We start from the raw sequence: 22,103 nt of genomic DNA, 5'->3' as shown, positions 1-22,103 counted from the left end.
TTCAAAACGCAGTAAAGTATTCACACTGAGTAAATAAAAATGGTTATACATGACATTTAAAAATAATTGCAAAACTAGGTTGAAATAAAATGGAATAGGGTTAGAGGTCAACAGAAAACTCCTCAAGTTTCCTACATTTCACTGTACTATAGAGAATAACTGCTAAAGTATGAATGACATGTTTTATTCTATATATGTTGCTGTATGATGTCAAAGAGTTGGGAATCCATTTCGCGTGTTGATAACATGATTTTACAAGACGGTATGCATAATTCAGGGCTCGATTTATAAAGTTGGAATAACACACGATTATACTGTCTAGAATATTTTCCGACCAGTTCTGGGTGAATGCGTTGAAAGGCATCGTAACAAGTGGCAATTTTACGGATATCAATATCGCGCAAAGCTTTGACGATGTATTGGTGAATTTGGCTAACCTGGCTGTCTTTATCACAGAATCCATAAGATAAACAAGCGTGTCGTGTTTGTGAAGGATGGTCTATTTGACAACCTAGACAATTGGAGCGAACGATGTGTCTGACTTGTGAACAGATAAAATCAGTTTATCCATTAGTTTTCTGTTTCCTGTGGAAAAAAAAAATATCTCTATCAACAGTTTCAAACGTATTGTGATAGGTATATTTGATGGTTAAAATCACCCGAGACAGCATTAAATTTTGACTAGCTCGCCATCTGACCTTGTCATTAACCTTTATCAGTAGATGTCATGGCAACCACTGTCAAAACTGACTGACCTCGTCATTTAACCCCTATCAGTAGATGCCATGGCAGCCCACCGTTAGGCTGAAAATATAAATCATGACAGTATAGTGGGAAATCTGATTGCAATGTTACTAACGAATTGACTGACTACTTGTGTTTTTCATTCTGAACGTATCGATATAACAGCAATGGATGTGAGGTGTTCACGACAGCTTACAGAAATCATTGATTAATGTGTTATTTGTTTGTAAAAAAAAACAAAAAAAAAACGTACCTGATAACACTGTTGATTTGGGGTAAAATTTCAATGAAATTGTTGTACTGTTCCATTGTTAATGCTACCCCACGCTTCGTAGGGTACCCATTGTAATATTCCCGAATATGTACATAACGTTTCCCACGGAATGAGTTAATCGTTACGTAAAGGGATTTGCTCGAACAAATCAATCGGGTAAAGATATTCTCACCTCTTGGGGCAATGGTGGAGGATTTAGCACCCATTGCACTGACGTCAGGTGCTACCTTTTTAGAACATTCACCAGTTGATGAACGCATTGACTCAGATGTAGTAGTAGCTAGCGAATTAACGGTCGAACGCGATGAGCCGTCGGAAGCCAAATTAATAGCCCTGCGTTTCTTAGGACGACTCGTCATGTTGCCCTGTTCATAGATTGGAGATGAAGTCACAACGTCTTTCTTAGGACGACTCGTCATGTTGCCCTGTTCATAGATTGGAGATGAAGTCACAACGTCTTGTGCTAAAGACCCAGCGAACTCGTCTAAATACGTGTTTAGCGGATTCATCTTGAACCAAGGCTACTATCTGAAGAAATGACGTGATCCACTGACTACACGTGTTTCAAATTCTAATGTTCGCTCGCTGATTGGACAATGCATTATATTTTTAGATGTTGAGAATGAATCATCTTTTTTATTTTCCCACAGATACAACATTCCTTGAGACATTAATCTCGGTGATAATGTAGGTAGACATTCACTACTGGTAAGGGGGGCTGGTAACCTAATTTGTATTTCCCACACATTCCTCGGAAGCACTTGCTCTTGTGTTGAACGATGAATGCGTACAACTGGTGTCCTGATACAATTGTATCAAGCCAAAACAGACATCAAAGACACCGTAAAATATCACAACCGACTGCCAAAACAGACATCAAAGACACCGTAAAATATCACAGCCGACTATGATGATGAAATATGAATGCCAAAAGAGTTGATTAAACTTCCGTGTTATACGAAGACATTTACGCTCTACGACACCTAACTTCCAACACGATGTCCAAGCGGGCTCTAGAATTGGATCAAGCGGATTCCACTTTTAAAAGGTAATCGATTCATTTTTTATTTTTGTTTTCACGTTTTCAAACACTAGTCAATGTTTTGTTTTGAAAAACTATCAGTTTAAATCACTGGGAAAAAATTTTGCCACATAGACAGTGAGAAATGTCAAAACACATCTCAAATATGTAAGTCTAAGTAGTCAGAATGTATAATAATGGAGATTTGTTTACAGAAAAGGAATACTACAATGTTTTCAATTGATGTCATATCTCTCATTCACAAAAAAATCATTTTTTTGAATCGAGTCATTGCTTGAACTCAATTACCGAGCGTACCCCTCAGCTTTAAACAATTATTATGTGTGGAGTTGCATTTTTCTAAATTACTTAGGGTGTCTTTTCACTAGACATGACCTTAGTTTGTTATGTAGGTCGCTACACTAACTTAAGACTACGACGATATTCCAACGCTCACTAGGCTATATCTTTTGTTTTTTGTATGTGTGAGTACGTTTTTTTGAACTGGACTTAAGTTGGTGTTGTTTTCTGTTATGTAGGTCGCTACACTAACTCAAATCCATGCCAATATTCCCAATGCTCACTAGGTTATATCTTTTTGTTTTTTGTATATGTGAGTATGTTTTTGAACTGGACTTAAGTTGGTGCTGTTTTCATTTTTTCAGACATATGGTAGAATATGACAATTCAGATGATGGGTAACTTATTTATTTATTTATTTATTTATTTATTTATGAGCATTTTGAAAATTTTATGTGAGGGAAAAATAAAACATGTTTTTAACTTCATCTACAGGGAGAATTTTACACAATCTCAAACTTGGTCAGACCTAGAACATGAATGTATTATTATAAGCAGGTGTGTATTTGAACATTATACATAGAATTCGTTCGATATGCATGTGAAGATATAGTAAACAATATGAATATGAATATGAATAATAAAATAATATAACATTTATTTTTTCAGTGAAGACGACACAGTTGAGCAATCACCTACGAAAGATAATGTTTCGTAAGTTTTATTTATTTATTTTATTTATTTATTTATTTATTTATTTATTTATTTATTTATTTTTATTTTATTTATTTATTTATGAGCATTTTGAAAATTTTATGTGAGGGAAAAATAAAACATGTTTTTAACTTCATCTACAGGGAGAATTTTACACAATCTCAAACTTCGTCAGACCTAGAACATGAATGTATTATTATAAGCAGGTGTGTATTTGAACACTATACATAGAATTCATTCGATATGCATGTGAAGATATAGTAAACAATATGAATATGAATACGAATAATACAAATAATATAACATTTATTTTTTAGTGAAGACGACACAGTTGAGCAATCACCTACGAAAGATAATGTTTCGTAAGTTTATTTATTTATTTATTTATTTATTTATTTATTTATTTGCGTTTGAAAATTTTATGTGAGGGAAAAATAAAACATGTTTTTAACTTTCTCTACAGGGAGAATTTTACACAACCTCAAACTTCGTCAGACCTAGAGCATGAATGTATTATTATAAACAGGTGTGTATTCGAATACTATACATAGAATTCGTTCGATATGCATGTGAAGATATGGTAAACAATATGAATAATAAAAATAATATAACTTATTTTTCAGTGAAGACGAAACACCTCAGCAATCACCTACGAAAGATAGTGTTTCGTAAGTTTATTTATTTATTTATTTATTTACAAAATACGATGTTGTATTTTTCAATAGTTCATGGTCTCCAGCCAGTAGTATAGCTACACCGGATTTCAATCAGAAGTTGAAATTTCTAATTAAATCTGGTAGCAGTTCACATGTAAGCTCTACAAGTACTGGGTTTGCAACACCCAAGTCCTGTAAGAAAAGCCTGTACTCTATATATGGAGAAATGAACACACCGAGTCCAATAGGATCTGTTAACAGACCATCTACCTCGAGTTATCAACGTGGAGGTGGTAAAAACCATGTAAGGTATGTTATTTATTTATTTATTTATTTATTTATTTATTTATTTATTTATTTATTTATTTATTTTGAATTTTATTACAGTGATACTGACACGGATGATAGTGACGAGAATATCACCGACAAGATTAATTTCAATCTTGTCAGTAAGAGAAAACGTTTTGTCAAAAAGTTTAAGGTGAGTGGAACAGATTGGGTTGTAAAAGTTTCGCATCCAAATGCTAATACGTTCGATGAAGTTCATAACGTATTACACGCTACCTTTCATCAACTGCTCGAACTGATCACCTCTGACCTTGACGGACGTGACCAAATTCGCATTTCCATAAACGTACCCAACTTGAACAACGAAATTTGGCTACCATTTATACCGGTGGAGGACATGAATGTCGACAAGGTGATGTCCAAAGTGGAGAGGATTCTACAATCTTACCAAGATATATCCCTCGAGGAAAACATCACCATCAGGACGGTATCTGTTGAAATGCCCCTTGGTGCCGGCAAAACACGTGGGAGGAAGCGACAGTTTGATACGAAGATCGCAGACAGGTTGAAAAATTCCAAATCTGTCATTGAAATCGTTTCCGATGACCAGATGTGTTGCGCTAGAGCGATCGTGGTCGCCATGGCACACGCAACAAAAGACGAAAATCCACCATCGATGTGGAGTACCATGAAGAGGAAAAAACGGCAAACTACTCTATGCAATCCGTTCAAGCTAGAGAACTTTTACGGAAAGCCAGAGTCGAACAGGGACCATGTGGTATCGAAGAGATTAAAAAATTCCAGAACGTGTTACCGAATTTCAGAATACACGTATTGTCGCACGATCATTTTGACTCCATCATCTTTGTGGGCGATGCCGCAGAAGGTTCAAAAGACATATATTTGTTTCTAAAAGATAAACACTACAACGTCATCACAAAAATGACAGGTTTTCTAGGAAAGAAGTACTATTGCACTAGGTGTGACAAGTCTTATTCTCACCGTTATGATCACATGTGTCCGACGGGGTGTTTGAGTTGTGGAAATCAAAGGGACTGTGTGGTTACACGATGGCAAAAATGCGGAAATTGTCACAGATTTTTCAAGAACGAAGAATGTTTCGAACGGCATCAAAAGTCGGTTAATGGGGTAAAAACTCTCTGCCAGTCAGTTCAACGTTGCGAAAAATGTCACAAACTCCTCAAATATCGTGATGGGTCTCACAAATGTAACGAAGTTTACTGCAAAACCTGCAAGTCTTTTCAGACGTACGACCACCTGTGTTACATTCAACCACTCACCGATAGAAAAAAGAACCAAGAATCTGACGAATCGATGGAAGAATTTGAGGAGGAAGATGACTCAGACAGCCATGGTAACTACGTCTTTTACGATTTTGAATGCACGACCGACGAACATTGCACTCATATTCCAGATCTGTGCGTAGCGAGAATTCCACCGAATACGGAGAAAGTGTTCAATGGTTCACGTACCTTGGAAGATTTCTGCGAGTGGGCATTAGAAAAAGAGCATAATGGAATGATTTTCATCGCACATAATTCAAAGGGATATGATGGAATTATGATTCTGAAATACTGTCATGATCACAATATACTACCCGAAGTCATCATGAATGGTTCAAAAGTCATGCAACTATACATCCGTCGTGCAGATATCAAATTCATTGATAGCTTGAATTTCCTGCCCATGGCTCTATCTAAACTTCCTAAGACCTTTGGCATAGACGAGTTACACAAAGGCTTTTTTCCCCACCTGTTTCCGAGAACCGCTGGAGACAGTTACAGAGGACCGATACCCGAGGATCGTTATTTTGACCCAGATGGTATGAAGGAGGAGGTTAGAAAGAAATTCTACACATGGTACAATGGAGAAGTAGAAAAGAACTCTGTTTATGATTTACGTAAAGAACTGCTCAAGTACTGTCGGAGTGACGTACGCATACTCGAAGAGTGTTGTTTGGCATTTAGATCAATGATGATGGATCTCACCGAAGTTGACCCTTTCAGCTGTTGCATCACGATCGCCTCCGTGTGCAACGTCATATTTCGAAAGAATTTCCTGACTCCTGATACAATCGGTGTTGTGCCTGAGAAAGGTTATCTCAGCGCCCAGAATCAATCCGCAGATGCTATAAGGTGGATGGAATACGAGGCACACGTCAATAATACGCGTATTCAACATGTTCGTAATTCCAGAAGAGAGATGAAAATCGGACCTTATCACATAGACGGATATGATGCTTCTACCGAAACCTTGTATGAGTACTACGGTTGTTACTTCCATGGGTGCCCAAAGTGTTTTCCCAGAAGAAATGAAACAAATCGCAAGAATGAACTCAGTATGACATCCCTCTATGAAAGGCTACTGGCGAGGGAAGAGTGGTTGAAATCGAAAGGATACTCGCTAGTCACCATGTGGGAATGTGATTTCAAAAACCTGATGAAGAACAATCACAAAGTCGAGAGGTTTGTCGGAAACTTAGATATCTCAAATCCTATCAGAGGCAGAGAGGCTTTTCTCGGCGGTCGTACTAATGCTCTGCGTCTGTATTACGAGATCAAGGAAGGCGAAAAGATAGAATATGTTGACTTTTGCAGCCTCTACCCATACATCAATAAGACCTCGCGATATCCAGTTGGCCACCCAACAGTCGTAACTAAAGACTTTATCGTCAAACCCACGGACTATTTCGGTATTATCAAGTGCGATGTTTTACCTCCGAGGAAATTGTATATACCAGTTCTACCTTTCAGGGTGAACAACAAACTGATGTTCCCACTCTGTTCCAAATGCGCGGAAACCATGAATCAAGACAAATGTCACCACAGTGTCAATGAACGTCAACTGACGGGTGTTTGGTGCACTCCGGAATTGAAAAAGGCTGAAGAAGTAGGGTATCACATCACCAAGGTATATGAAGTTTGGCATTACGATGAGTCGGCAACCTACAACCCCGAGACTGGAGAAGGAGGGTTGTTCACAGAGTACATCAACATGTTTCTGAAAATTAAACAAGAGTCTTCTGGTTATCCCGAGTGGTGTCACACCGTTGAAGACCGAACCATGTACATCCAAAGATACCACGAAAGAGAAGGTATCGTCTTGGATAGAAGCAAGATAACCCCAAATCCAGGCCTCAGAGCTCTTGCCAAGCTAAACCTCAACTCATTCTGGGGAAAGCTGGGACAGAGATCAAACTTTGGACAGAGCACATATGTAGAAACGTCCGCCAAACTGTTGGAAATGTTGATGGATAGTACAAAGAATGTCACAGATCTTTCTTTTGTCTCTGACGAAATGGTTCTTGTCCAGCACTGCGATAAAGAAGACTACATTACCGATGCACCCAATACGAACGTTGTACTGGCTGCCATGACGACAAGCTATGCTCGACTTAAACTCTACAGTGTTCTGGAGAAATTAGGTAGTAGAGTCTTGTACTTTGACACAGATTCTATCATTTACATCCACCGAGCTGGAGAATGGGATCCACCAACAGGTGATTATCTCGGAGATTTGACGAGAGAAATAACTCCAGTGGATAATTACATCACACATTTCGTATCGGGAGGACCGAAGAATTACGCATACCGATTACACAAACCGGACAAAAGTGGGAACCAAACAGTGTGTAAAGTGAGAGGGTTCACCCTCAATTACAGAAATCAACTGGAAATTAATTTTGACTCCATGAATCGACTCGTTCGGAGAACAAGCGGCCCTCTACATGTCAAAGACCCCCGAAAAATAACGCGCAAGGGAGATAGAATATTCAATAGAGAAGAAGTTAAAACATACAGTTTAGTGTATGACAAACGGGTGATACAAGACGATTACTGTACCCTCCCATACGGTTTCTAAAAACAAAACAAAAAATATATAAATAAAAGCGAGATCATCGTTTACTCCATTCATCCATTTGAACTTTGAACAATCACATTGACATGGATTCTACCAAATCGGACATGGTTCTATCACTCATCTATTCTGGCTTATGCACACTACCTTATTTTGTTTTGAACTGGATGTTGAAAAAGTACATTGAAGAACGTAAAAAGAGACGCGATAACGAGCGAGGTTCTATTATATCGTCATGGATGCAAGATTGAAACACCCATTTACCTCTCTTGTGTGCGGTCCTACACAGTCTGGAAAGACGTTTTTAGTCAAACAGATATTAGAACAATGTGACAGCGTCATATCTCCACCACCAGACGTTATCTATTGGTGCTACGGCGAGTTTCAGCCAGCCTATTTGGAAATGATGAAGACAGTGCCTCAAATTCGCTTTATCGAAGGGATACCTCCAGATATTGGTAGAATAATTGAGCCGTCTAAAAGAAACTTGTTGGTGATAGATGATCTGATGACAGAAACGGGTAACGATAAACAAATCGCCCAGTTCTTCACGAAGGGATCTCACCATCGAAATTTATCCGTGATACTGATTTTGCAAAATCTCTTTCATCAGGGCAGACAATCGAGAACCATCAGTCTCAACACGCACTACATTTTCCTGTTTAAAAATCCAAGGGACGCATCACAAGTCAACGTTCTGGCTAGGCAAATGTACCCCGGAAACATTAAGTTTCTTCAGGAGGCATTCACCGATGCCACCCAAGAACCTCACGGTTACCTCCTCGTGGATCTGATGCCAGACACCCCTGACGAAATACGCATTCGAACGAACATACTTTCATCTCAGGTAACGATAGTGTACGTGAGAAAGGTATAAAAAAAAAGACAGTCTTTCATCGTCAGTCATTTCACCATGTCATCCCGCATGCGAAAGAACGCTGATTTTCTCTCTGTATTGCACAAGGCCAACTCGAAACAACAAAAGGGGATTATTGATGGAGTCTCTAGTGACTTGATACAGTGTCTGTGCGAATGCTCGCTCAATGTGTTGAAAGGGAACGTCCAGCTATCACCTAGTCAGAAACGAAAATTGGCGTTGTACGTGAAACATCTCCGAGTACTGTCCAATAAGAAAACTTCAGTCAAGAAAAAGAAAAAAATTCTGGTTCAGAAAGGGGGTTTCCTAACCGCCTTAATCGCTCCCTTAATTTCGAGCATACTCCCACCTTTACTCGGTCTTAAATAGATGGAATCCGTGAAGAAGATGGCTTTAGTCCCTGCTGAGCTATTATCTACCATTCAAAGCCAGAATGCTCAAATGACGAGACCTGTGGTGAAATCATTGACTTCGCTGGATAGAGACATGAATGACATAACGCAAATGGAAGAATTGCCTGAAGATGAAAAAGTCAAACTGTACCAACAAGTTCTGCGCAAGTACTTGTTGTTGCGGGAGAAGAAAAACGAACCGATTCCAATCTCCGTTACGCAGCAATTACCCAGTGCTGTCCCTGTAGCCGAACGGGAATATCAACCCGACAAAGACGGTGTACCAGATCAAATTACATCCGAAGTCTTACAAAGTGTTCCCAAGAGCATGCAGAGAAAAGCGAAGCTTCTACTACAGAAAGTTAAACAGAACCAACGGGTCGACTGGGGTGAAAATGGTGAATTAATCATTGATGGACAATCCGTGCCAGGCACGCACATCATCGATTTAGTCAATGATTTCTTGCGTAAAAGGAAGAATTTCACCCCCACAGGTTGGAGAGAATTTGCCGAAGTTATGAAAATGTCAAATGTACCTCAAGACCTAGTTGGCAATACTGATCGGTGGTCTTACATGCATACCAACACACTCAAGGGGAGAGTTCCGAAGAGACGTGGACCCCATGTGGTTTCCACTCCCATTCATCCTCGACACACGTGGGTGACGTATTAAATAGAACCTCTTCGCAACCGCTAGATCTCACTTTGGTTCAGTCGGTCATGATGGATCCACGCTGTCCTGCTTTGCTTTCGTTTATCGAACGTATCCACTGCCTCTGCGCGTGTGAAATAACCACACCCGTAAACAATGACGAAGAAGATGGACACCGTCCTAGACGAACTGTTTTACGATGTCCAAAGTCCTGGAAGTTACGGGGGTTTGAATTCCCTTTACGCTGCCGTAAAAAAAACAAAAAGAGGAAAAAAGATAACCAAGTCGGACGTGAAGAAGTGGTTGAGTAAACAGGATACATACACTCTGCACAAACCCTCCAGACGGTCCTTTAAAAGAAGGAGGGTAGTGGTTTTCCAAGTGGACGAGCAGTGGGAGGCCGATCTATGCGATCTCTCCTCGATATCCAGATACAACAGAGGATACAAGTTCTTATTGACGTGTATCGACGTTTTTTCGAAATATGCTTTCGTCGTACCTCTGAAAGACAAGAGAGGGGGGAGTTTGGTCGAGGCATTTCGGAAAATACTTAAGAAGGGGCGTCGCCCCGACGTTTTGCACACGGACAGAGGAACTGAATTCACCAACAGACTTTTTCAGAACTACCTCAAGAGCGAAGACATTAAGTTCTTCACTACAGGCAATGAGACTAAAGCCAGCGTTGTGGAGAGATATAACAGAACCATCAAGGGAAAAATTTTCAGATATTTCACGAAGAACAACACGTTGACTTATCTGCCTGTATTAGACGACATGGTATGTTCTTACAACAATACTCATCACAGAAGTATAAATACCAAACCCTCACTTGTTACCTATGCAAACCAGAAAAAGGTCAGAGACGTATTGTATGGTGATTTAAGCACAGAGAAAAAGGGGTGGAAGAAGATTTATAAACTCGGTGACAGAGTCAGAATCAGTAAAACCAAACACGTTTTCAAGAAAGGATACTTGCCCAATTGGACCGAAGAGGTATTCACGATTGTTGGACGCCTCAATACGCAACCACCTGTTTACAAAATTTCAGATTACAACGGTGAAATGTTGGAAGGTACTTTCTACGAAGAAGAACTTCAGAAAATAGTAAAGGACGATGATGCATTGTACATTGTGGAGAAAGTACTGTGCAAGAGAAAACGTAAAGGCCGTGTGGAATATTTCGTTAAGTGGCGTGGGTATGACGATTCGTTTAATTCTTGGATCAGAGACTTGGAACATTTATAAATACCTTTTCACACGATGACCTGATTCATTTCAAAGATCATCATGTCGGGGCAGGATTTCTTTTTGACGCTCCCTAGTAATACCTCGCTTGATGTGTTCCCGAACAACACGTTGACAAAATACACTGTCAAACTACCGAGAACGGTTTCGTTAGATGGCAATTGGGAAGTAGCGTTGGCCGACATCCACTACCCAAATTCATGGTACAATGTTGTACATGGTGAAAATAGGATCTTTTACGATGCCTCACCCAGTCTGAGAGATCACGGAGAAGTGAAATTGAATCCGGGCTACTACAACTCGATCGAAATGATTTTAGACGCGATTCGAGAAAAAGGTCTGCCAGATGAAATACTGATGACATATAATTCGAGGTCTAGGAGAGTGACCATTGCGGTCGAAGAAGGAGCTCGTGTAATCTTGATGGGGGGATTGGCCGAACTGTTAGGATTTCCCACAAATACAACAATTACAAACGAAAGACGCACTAGTCCCTACCTTGCTGATGTTAGAAGTTTGTATTCTCTCTACGTGTATTGCAATATAGTCGAACACCAAATGGTCGGTGATGTTTCCGTACCTCTCTTGAGAATAGTCAACATTGAAGGAACCCACGGTGATAGCGTCAATCACACTTACAACAAACCATACTTTCTCCCAATTCGAACGTCAACATTCGAGACTGTGGAGATTGATATAAGGTCTGATACAGGGGAGAAGGTGCCATTTCAACGTGGGCGTGTGATCGTGACGCTGAGTTTTCGCAAAGCTCGTCCTTCGCTAGTGTGAAGAAAAGGAAATGAACAGACATCGACCTTACACCCCCCACGTGGGGGTTTATAGAAATTACTACATGAATCAGATTGGACGGGGATCTGTATTTTCTGGCGCAAGACTGCAACGTGGATATGGAATCGGAAGTATGTTTTCTGGATTGGCGAGATCGGCCGCACCTCTGTTAACACAGGGTCTGAAAGCAGTGGCAAAACCAGCGCTCGATGCCGGTTTGGGTATTCTAGGTGACGTTGTACAAGGGAAAAACTTTAAAAAAGCGGCTTCGAGTAGAGCAAAGACTGCAGGTCGTCAAATTACTTCTTCGGTATTGAGCAATTTATTTGGAAGACCCTCTCAAACAGGACGAGGACGCAGCATCAAAAGGAAGAAGACAACAACGAGACGTGTCATTTCTTCCAAGGCTAAGAAGAGGAGAAGATCTCAGGATATATTCGACTGAACATCATGGCTTTTGTACACGAACACTCCTGCGAATGTGCAAAGACGGAACTCGATCTCTTTACTATTCCTCCGACACAGACAAGTATTGAAAAAGGAAGTTATGAAGAGGTAAACCCACTCACGAATATAGCCGATGGTCCGATCGAATTCGTAATACCTTCGGCCGGAAGTGACTACATCGATATTGGTTCTACGCTTTTGCACATCAAGGCTAAAATCACGAATGCCAACGGAAGTAATTTGGCTGCGGACGCCACTGTAGGGCCTGCAAACTTGTGGTTGCATTCCCTCTTCAATCAAATCGATGTGTACCTGAATGGAAAGCAGATTTCGGACGCATCTCCTACTTATTCTTACAGAGCCATGATCGAAACGCTATTGAATTATGGAGGGGACGCCAAATCAACGCAGATTGGTGCTGCAATATTTGAGAAGGACACTGCTGGAAAAATGAATGTCGCAAACCCGAGAGCTGATGATGGTGATGCTAACATGGGACTCAAACGTCGATACGCATAAACATCGCTCAGTAAGACGGTCGACAAGATCGGACGAATACACGGAGACATATTTTTTCAACCAAAGTATTTACTCAATGGGGTGGAAGTTAGACTGAAATTACATCGAAGTAAAAATCAGTTCTGCTTGATCAGTTCAACCGAAAATCCAGCATTCAAAGTAGTCATCACCGATGCTACCCTCCTAGTGAGAAAAGTCAAGTTGAGCCCCAGCGTACAACTGGGACACGTTGAAGCGTTGAAACAGGGTACTGCAAAATACCCCATCGATCGATGCGTTATGAAAATCGCTTCCATCCCGGCTGGTACAATGTCATTAAACAAAGATTTGATCTTCCTCGGTCAGCTGCCCAAAAGGATCATCCTGTGTCTGGTTTCTAATACGTCTTTCAACGGATCCTACGAAACAAATCCATTCAACTTCCAGAATTACGGTATCACATCACTGGTTCTCAATGTTAGAGGTGAGCAAGTTCCGGCAAAGCCATTGAAGACGGACTTCACAGCAGGTGGTGGTAGAAGTTGCATCATGGCTTATTACAGTCTATTTACCGGTACAAATAAAATGGGTCAAGACCAAGGCAACGGCATCACTCGAGACGAATATCCCGAAGGGTACACAATCTTCGCATTTGACCTCACTCCCGATGAATCGGCCAGTGATTATCACCTCAATTTGATACAAGAAGGAAAGATTGGTCTTGAGATTCAGTTCAGACAAGCATTGACTGAGACTGTGTCTGTTTTGATTTATGCTGAATACGACAACATTATCGAGATTGACAGAGACAGAAACGTATTGATCGATTTCTAGCTGCGATGGACACGAATCAACTGAATCGTATTCTGTCGACTAATCCATACACTAGAAATGTGTTCTTCGGCGTTTATGCTAGAGATCAACTGCCTAAGGCAAAAGTGTTGGAGTATCCTGCAGCATTCGTATCAAACACCGATGACAGTAGCGGAGGTGGGACACATTGGGTGGCTTTTTATCTAAAGGATCCCTACCGCGGAGAATATTTTGACTCGTACGGATGTCAACCTTATTACGTGGAATTTAAGAGATTTCTCGATAAAAACGTTTGTACATGGATCTACAATCATCAAATACTACAAGCTCCGTTCTCTACAGTGTGTGGTCAATACGTCCTGTATTACTTGCTGCGCAGATGTCAAGGGGAACCTATGAAGTCCGTAGCCGACTCTTTTACGCATGATAGACATTTGAATGACATTTATGTGAACAGATATATCGAAAACGTAACCGGACTCAACCTCCCTATTTATGACAAATATTTTTTCCCACACAGTTTTACTAGATGACTTATACTTTTGAAATTCCACATGTATATATAACTTGTACCCTCTTTATGTAACTATCGATTTCATATTATTTCTCTTTTTTTCTTTTCATCACAGATGAGCGATTCTGATTCTGATTAGAAAAAAGTGTGTATTGACTCTTCGATGTTACTCGTTTTTCTCGTTTTTTATTATAATCGAATACTTAACCGCATTTGAAAATGTATGTATTTCAATGTATGTATTTTCAACCTTTTTTAAAAAATGTCGTTTTTAAATCATATTATTACTCCTAAGAATATCATTCTTATATTACTCCTAATAATATCATTCTTATATTAATTACTCAGTGTGAATACTTAACAGCGTTTGAGAATGTATACCATTTCAATTTATGATTAATTACTTCAAAAAACAACAAAACACAAAAAACAAAAAATATATTTCATGTAACTGATCTTACTAGTTTTTTGTCAAAATGTATACCCTATGTATTTCAACCATTTTAAAAATGTCATGTTTTTTAATATTAATATTCTTCTTTTATGTAATAAACTCTGTTAGTTTTCAAAATGACGTGTATTTATTTGTGTGTGTGTGTATGTGTGTGTGTGTGTGTGTGTGTGTGTGTGTGTGCCCTCTACAGTTCGTTCAGAAAATTCCTTCGTGACGTAATTTGGTTGTGAGCGCCCTCTACAGTTCGTTTAGTCATCAATTATGCTAATTCACACAATCCCATTGTGACATATTCCCATTGTGACGTCCATGAGGGCGCTGTTCATGGGATGACGTCATTACGATGACGTGATATTGGGATAGGATGACATGACGTCATGAACAGTGCCCTCATAAGATGACATCACATTTTATGACGTCTTCACCCCAATATGACGTCACCACCCCATCCAAATATGACGTCATAAACAGCGCCCTCATAATTTATTCACATATTCCCATTGTGACGTCATCCGGCGACACTATAGGTCATAATTTATTCACATATTTCCATTGTGACGTCACATCCTGGCGACACTATAGGTACGACCATGAGGGCGCTGTTCATGGGATGACGTCATTACGATGACGTCATATTGGGATAGGATGACGTCATCCCATCCAAATATGACGTCAAATCACGGGATGACGTCATCCTATCCCAATATGACGTCATCGTCCATGAACAGCGCCCTCATGGTCGTACCTATAGTGTCGCCTAAACTACTCACTCAGTAGGAAAAAAGTGAATTGGATGTTTTTATAGGGTGTAAATATAATTTTTTGTTAATTAAAAACAAAAGAACATGTCATTGTTTTGAAAGCTATGTTTTAATTAATCAGCCAAAGACATAATAATTTGCATAATAATCACCACCCATAGCAAATATAACAAGTTCAGACTAGTAATACAAGTATTAGTAGTCCGAGGTACAAGTTACACACATTACATTTACGATCGTGTACAAATTTAATTTCGTTGAATAAATAATTTGACGGATTCAATGAGATACCGGCAGTAGTCCCCGCCAGCGGTTGTTCCGGTACTATGTATTACGCGTTGAAGATGGAAAAATAATCATCACACATCAAATCTACAAAATAACAACAGAGCAACAAACTGAAAATTCACCGCCCGATCGACAGACAACTTTAAACGATCGCATCTCCCGATTCAGTTCAGCACTCGCTGTGACATCTCTCCACCTCATTGCCATTCAAATCAGATAATATAGATCTTCGTCGAGCGTAGTAAAACAAAAATCTTGGCAAGAAAACTACATGTAGTTGACTCTGGTGGTGCGTTCAGCCACGGTTATTGGTTCAGCAGCGGAGAAAGAGAATGAACTTCCATGGAGGGCAATGTATGGTAATGAGTCTTCCAGAAAAGGAGTGTCTCCTCGCACAACTTAATGAATATGTAAATCATGACGTCATTTTGGCGCGGCTTTGTCACGCCGTGAAACAGTGTTTCCTATTGGATTCGGGAGCATAATTTCGTACTTTATAACCAATTGCGACTAGGCATATCCACACATCTGCGTGATTATGACAGACAGATACCATGACTAGTCGTTATGAGTTTATTTTGATCCATGTGACGATACGTTGCTGCTAAGTTGTTTTTGCCGTTTTCTCGGTTAAACAAAACAGCGATTTGCGGCAATTGCAGTCCTTTGATCTCGAGTTCTAGTGGACGCATTATACTAATTTTTCGCACAGACACTTTTCGATATGTTCCCTCTCAAGCGGCGCTGGGATTTTTCTATTTTCCTATTTGTTATTCTGAATACCGGAAAGAAACCAGATCGAATTGTTTTTTTTCAAGATAGCTAAATTATTATTTCTTCTCCAACTATCATGTAGATATATATCTCAATTAACGCGGAATGGTGGTGAGCGTCGTCTGAAAAACTGTTTTGTTGCCAATGTTCCACTAAATTCGTTTATTTATTGGTTCAATTATTTTTTTACCGAAAATGGCCTCCTGTGTTTACACAGATATCACGTGACTATGCACGTCCATACACACACTATCTTGTCGATTTCATATATCCAGTATGAAATAGGCTTTCCATCAATATATGGCTTTATGTGGTTCAGTAAATATTGTATATGAAAATATCAGTTTAGAAAATCAATACCAAAAACGTGTACACGTCCTTAAAGGCAAAGCTGGAAGAATTTGACAAAAAGACGCCTCATCTTCCCATGTTCAAGTTTGTAAGGAAGTTTGTAGCTTGGATGTGGATGTTTATTAGAGCAACATGACAAGCACAGTGTATATTCTGAAAGCCTTATGCAAATATTGTTATGCCCATGACAGAAATAATTATGCACGTATGGTTCCATTGTGTTTGGCGCAAATGGAGAAGCTTGAAATAAGTGATTCTGACATACATGCCGAGTTTATGGCTGGACATTTTTGCGTGAATAAGAATGACGTCCCCTTCTGTGCAATGGGTCCAGATCCCGCCATTGAACATGTAAACAAAATAATGAAGATTCGAGGAGGTTTGAAAGATTTAACACAGCAACCTGCAGCTATGGCCAGACGGTTTATAATTGCACCTGAGCTAAGTCGATTGTCACTGGGGCTGAAAGACTAGTAGGCATCATCTCACACAAATCAGCTCAACATCATGATTTGTCCAATGCTGTGTTGGAGCGTTTTGAGAGAAATGTAATTAAATTAAGGTAGCAGGATAGTTTTTTTGCATGAAAAATGTAAACACCTATAATCGGAATAAATGTTACAAGAAACCATACAATCTATATATGTTTAGAAAGCTCTTGTCTTGTATTTTCCTACTATTAATATTTTGTGAACATTGTGTTTGTTTTAGCGTCACGTGATTCTGAAAATCAGCGGGGCTGATAATTTAATTAACGTGAATACAATTTTAATTGTCATCTCTACAGTCATTCATGCGATCAAAAACTTTACACTGTTTTGAAGCAAAGGTCATGAAGTTTAAATCCGTATTTCTATTTTTTGCATTAAGTTTTTTTTTTCTTTCCGAAAATCACAAATTTCAAGCACGTTTTTTGGTGATAAAGTTAGAGTATACCGTTGGTTTGCACGAGGTTTGTGAAAAAACGCAATAGAATTTTGCAAATATGCAAATACGGATATGAAGCCAACATATCCAAGAGTAGGAAAAGTTAAACGGCGACATCGTAGCGCTATTCACTGAAACACCATTTAAAATTAGGTCAACGGTAATTGCCAAAAACCGAACACCGAGAAATCGGCACTTTTATGATTTCAAACTTCAATCAACGTTAACTCCCGTTTTAGGAGCAAAATTTACATGGGCTAATTGTAAATGAAATGCTTTGAAAGTTGTTTTCGGGAAAAATCATGAACCGACATTTATATCTGTAAAAAACTTTGTTTTTTGGCCGTTTTCTTTCACGCTATGGAGTTTTGTGACGGTCTGTGCTGATAACGAACGGTGACGTCATTCATTAAAGCTTGGATTATGCAAAGTGGGCGGTTCTGTTTGCGAGTAACAAACAATACAGACACTACACTTGGCAGTTGAAGTGTTTGCAAATACAGTGTATTTATTTTTGGGCCGTTGTGTTTGTAAACTTATTAGTTCAAGCATGATGCCACGAGTTTCGAAGTCTCCTGGAGGCAGCTCGTACATACTGGCGAAAGGGTGTACCCGTTACTGGTTGAGGTAACCCCTAATAGCTTGACAGTTTCACCAGAGCGCGCCGTCCCTTTCCAGTCGCTCGCATTCCAATGGCAGCCTTTCTATTTATTTCGAAAACTGACCCCTTCTTTCGGGATGACGGGAAGCTAGGCTGGCTCAGTTGCGATCGAATACAATCTCCTTGCGTTCAAAGAAATTCAAACTGACTGCCTAGACCGTGACGCCTGCGCTCCACTATTGAGATATTGCCTACTTTGCAAAATTGACAAATCTCTTTTTCTAGGGCGCCATTCAACAGTGACATGTCAACGAGTCGAATCTCGCCGTCTTCAAACGATCGGCCGTGACATTCACTCTCACTTTCTTCTTCTACGTCGGAAGGTAACAATATTTTCCTGCGAGATACAGACATCTCTCGAACGTTTTGAACAGGACTCTCAGTGTCACGGTAAAACTTTCTTCGCCCACTTCATGGCTAACACTGGTTTCGACGGGGAAATCCGTTCTGTACGAACCCAGCATCGTCTCTTTCTTTTTTGACAGGAGTGATTATTTTTTTGACGTTTTTCTTCTTTCTTCCTCGCTTTCTTTTTCTTGGAAATTTTCGCGTGCTTACTATCTCGTCCATAATTAGTGAATGACAACTAAACTAAAGAATTACTGACAACCCTCTCCTTCTTTGCATATTTTGCACATTAATGAAGGAAGCTGCCCTGTTTTTTAATTGGTGTGAATAGAATAATTGGAAAATGTGACCCAGTGATGTATGCCGGCATGTAGCATTTCCTGTGCTATTAAAAATCAAATCCCGCAAAACAGAGTTTTACCGTCGCAGTAACCTCCGGTCTTATACTTGTAGATGAATCTCATCAAAATTTAATTGTAACCGGACTCACTGTTATCATCTATAAAAACTACCTAGATTTTAAATGATACTTTTATTGTTTACCGAAGTCGTACGAAAAAGTCAACCCTTGCCTTGCGTGAAACACTGGCCCACTATCCGATGTCAAGACGTCGGCTCGGGGGGGGGGGGGGGGAGCACGCTACTATTTCGTTGCCGTGCATTTTGTTCGCATGAGCACATTAGATAAAACAACCAAGTATTTATCAGACAGATTTATTACATGTAACATAATTTACGAATTTAGAAAAACCTAAGCATGCAAGTATGCCTACTTGGTGAAAACTCCTCTGAAAAATGGATTATATAAACCAGGTCCAAGCATATTCTTATCATTGATCAACCTTTACATGTATTTGTGGCCTGTTACCAGAATTTTCATGCAATGCATAGCCACCACTAATGACCGTATTTTATTGTTTGAAACCATATTTTGTAAAAGGGAGCTCCCTCCTCCAATGTAACTGCATTACTTCTGGACTAGGAATGTAACCCCGTGGTCAGACACCTTTCAATGACAAAGCCAAGAAAAAATATTACAGGAATTTATTGTAAGTTTTTATTCTGTTAACATATAATTACATTGAAGTGGTACATTCATGTACTTTTTTGTTTATTCAAAATTTGTTGTTCAAAAGCGATTGTTTTGTCTTTGCTGTACTTCCTGTCTAGAAAGGCAGCAGTGCACACATCTTATCAGCTGTGTGTAAACTGTTTGTAAATAGCAAATAAAGAAAGTGGCTCAACTTAAAACTATTTACCCTCAGTTCAGTTATGTTTGTAAACCATGCATATTAATGAGATGCACTAGTTGGGTGTACATTGGATAAACAAAAACTTGGCCATTTGTTTGCACACAAGAAAAAAATCAGTTTACTTGTACAAGATATAAATAAAAACACCAATGTATGTAGCATGCCTTAGGGAGCTATTCGTGTGATTTTCAAAAAAAAATGTGAAAAGTGCCCAAAAAACTATTCTGCTACCTTAAACGAGGTTTTGGAGGTGAATGACCCGTTTAAACATGATGAAAATGAGCTTGTGAATATAATCCCAAAGGCAGTTATGCCAGATGTTGTAAAACATCGTATGGTACAAAGAGACATGATAGGAAAAACTTTGTTTGATAGCTTTGTTCAGGAGAGACTAACAACTGCCAAACTGAACTGTTGGAGTCCTACGAAGAAAGTGAATCTCCAGATATGGAAGACTGTAAAAAAGTTTAAGAAAAGCAAAATAACAAACAGCCTTGTAGCACTTAGAGATGACAGAGCACTGTTTGCACGCCTCCTTGTGGTAATACTCTCAAGGCCTGATATTGAATTAAAGGAGAGCATTGGTCTTTTTGAATTTGCAGTCTCCCCTCGCTCACTCTTCACTTATGATGGCAATTTGAGAACATGTACTGGCAAGAGTATGCTGATGGCTATTTTGGAGGGTTTGCCTTCACAGCAAGCACATTATGCAGAAGATCAACAACAAGTACAACATGTTGTTAGAGTTACAAAAATCGATGCTATGGCTGTTGTGCAGTCAATGGGTAAACCTGCTTGGGTGAGAGCTGGTCGTGATCTTGCCAAGCACTTTTTGGATATCATTGACCATAAATGTAAAGACATTGATGAGGTGCATGTTGTTTTTGAGAGGTACGATCGACCTAATTCACTAAAGGAGAGAACACGCCTGTTGCGCAAAGCTAATCAGAAAAATATTACTTATCACATCCCATATGATGCCGTTATTGAGAAGATAACACTGAAACAACTTTTATGCAGTAAGGACAACAGAGTATTGCTTTATACCTGGCATCACACATATTAAAGCATCATGAAGAATCGGAAAAAGTCTATGTGACAACTCTGAATCAAGAATGCAAGTCAAACACACTCTCTGTAGATCATCTCAATAGTTCACAAGAAGAGGCAGACACTAGAATGCTACTCCATGCTATTGACCCAACACAGAGAGGTACTACTTTGATTTGCATACAAAATCCTGACACTGATGTGCTAGTGCTGGCTTTGTGGGCCTGCATCAATGATCGTTGGTGCTGGAAGAAAACAGCGAAACATCAAATTGGGACCAATATATAATGCTCTTGGAAATGCACTTGCTTCAACACTTCCAGGATTCCATGTATTTAGTGGGTGTGATCAAACTGGTACCTTTTGTTGGAAATCTGAAATATCTTGTTGGAATGCACTAAAGAAAGCAGACGATGGTATTAAACATGCATTCGGTAATCTTGGAAAGGAAACTCGATTACTGGTAGATGATATCAATTCTATTGAGCGATACACATCTCGACTATATCTTTCTGATACAAATATCAGTAACAGATCAGTAACATATATGCGTTGGCATCTATTCAGTATGCGCCAGTTCACTGATCAGAAGTTACCACCAACAAAGGCAGCTCTGCTTCAAAAGATTATGAGAGCAAACTATGTTACATTGGTGTGGAAACAATGTGGAACTGCATCTCCAATTTTGCCTGCACCAACATCACATGGGTGGTCTCAATCAGATGATCGACTTGTACCAGTACCCACAACCCTATTTCCAGCACCCAAGGCCGTGCTACAGCTTGTGAAATGTGACTGCAAAGCAAAATGTAGACTGGCGCAGTCGGGGCGATTAATTTGTTTTTGTAGTTTATATAAAATAAAAAAATCGCGAAATGGAGGTGTTAGCGCAAAATCCCCTGTAACTGCGAAATCCCCGACTGGTTTATTCTGCATGGCCCTCTATCGACACTGCAGGAACCCGTCGATTATTCAACGGGTAATTATGTTAATGAGTGTTCTAATTGACAATCATCTAAGCCAATCACAACGTCTCTTCAACTGACCTCTGACCGAGAAGACGTCGGCTGATTGTAGCAGCCGTTTTTGTTAATTCTACGGCTAGTACGAGTTACTTTTTAAGTATATTTACG

At 39.5% G+C, this 22,103-nt stretch overlaps 1 protein-coding gene across 1 annotated transcript; it reads left to right on the top strand.

Annotated features, from left to right (window-relative positions):
* Positions 1-2,016: 2,016 nt before the first annotated feature.
* LOC146729072 (uncharacterized) lies at positions 2,017-14,316 on the top strand. The gene is made up of 10 exons (XM_085495796.1): positions 2,017-2,066; positions 2,705-2,737; positions 3,009-3,053; positions 3,197-3,259; positions 3,371-3,415; positions 3,517-3,579; positions 3,677-3,721; positions 3,779-4,018; positions 4,097-4,190; positions 14,219-14,316. The coding sequence occupies exons 1-10, from the start codon at positions 2,017-2,019 to the stop codon at positions 14,240-14,242; spliced, it is 702 nt and encodes a 233-aa protein (XP_085351922.1). The 3' UTR covers positions 14,243-14,316.
* Positions 14,317-22,103: the final 7,787 nt, after the last annotated feature.

Source organism: Saccoglossus kowalevskii, chromosome 22, assembly GCF_978046115.1.
Source record: "Saccoglossus kowalevskii chromosome 22, keSacKowa6.1, whole genome shotgun sequence".
In the NCBI taxonomy this organism is placed as follows: domain Eukaryota; kingdom Metazoa; phylum Hemichordata; class Enteropneusta; family Harrimaniidae; genus Saccoglossus; species Saccoglossus kowalevskii.
The sequence above is the reverse complement of the archived record's forward strand: the minus strand, read 5'-3'. Positions and strand labels throughout refer to the sequence as shown.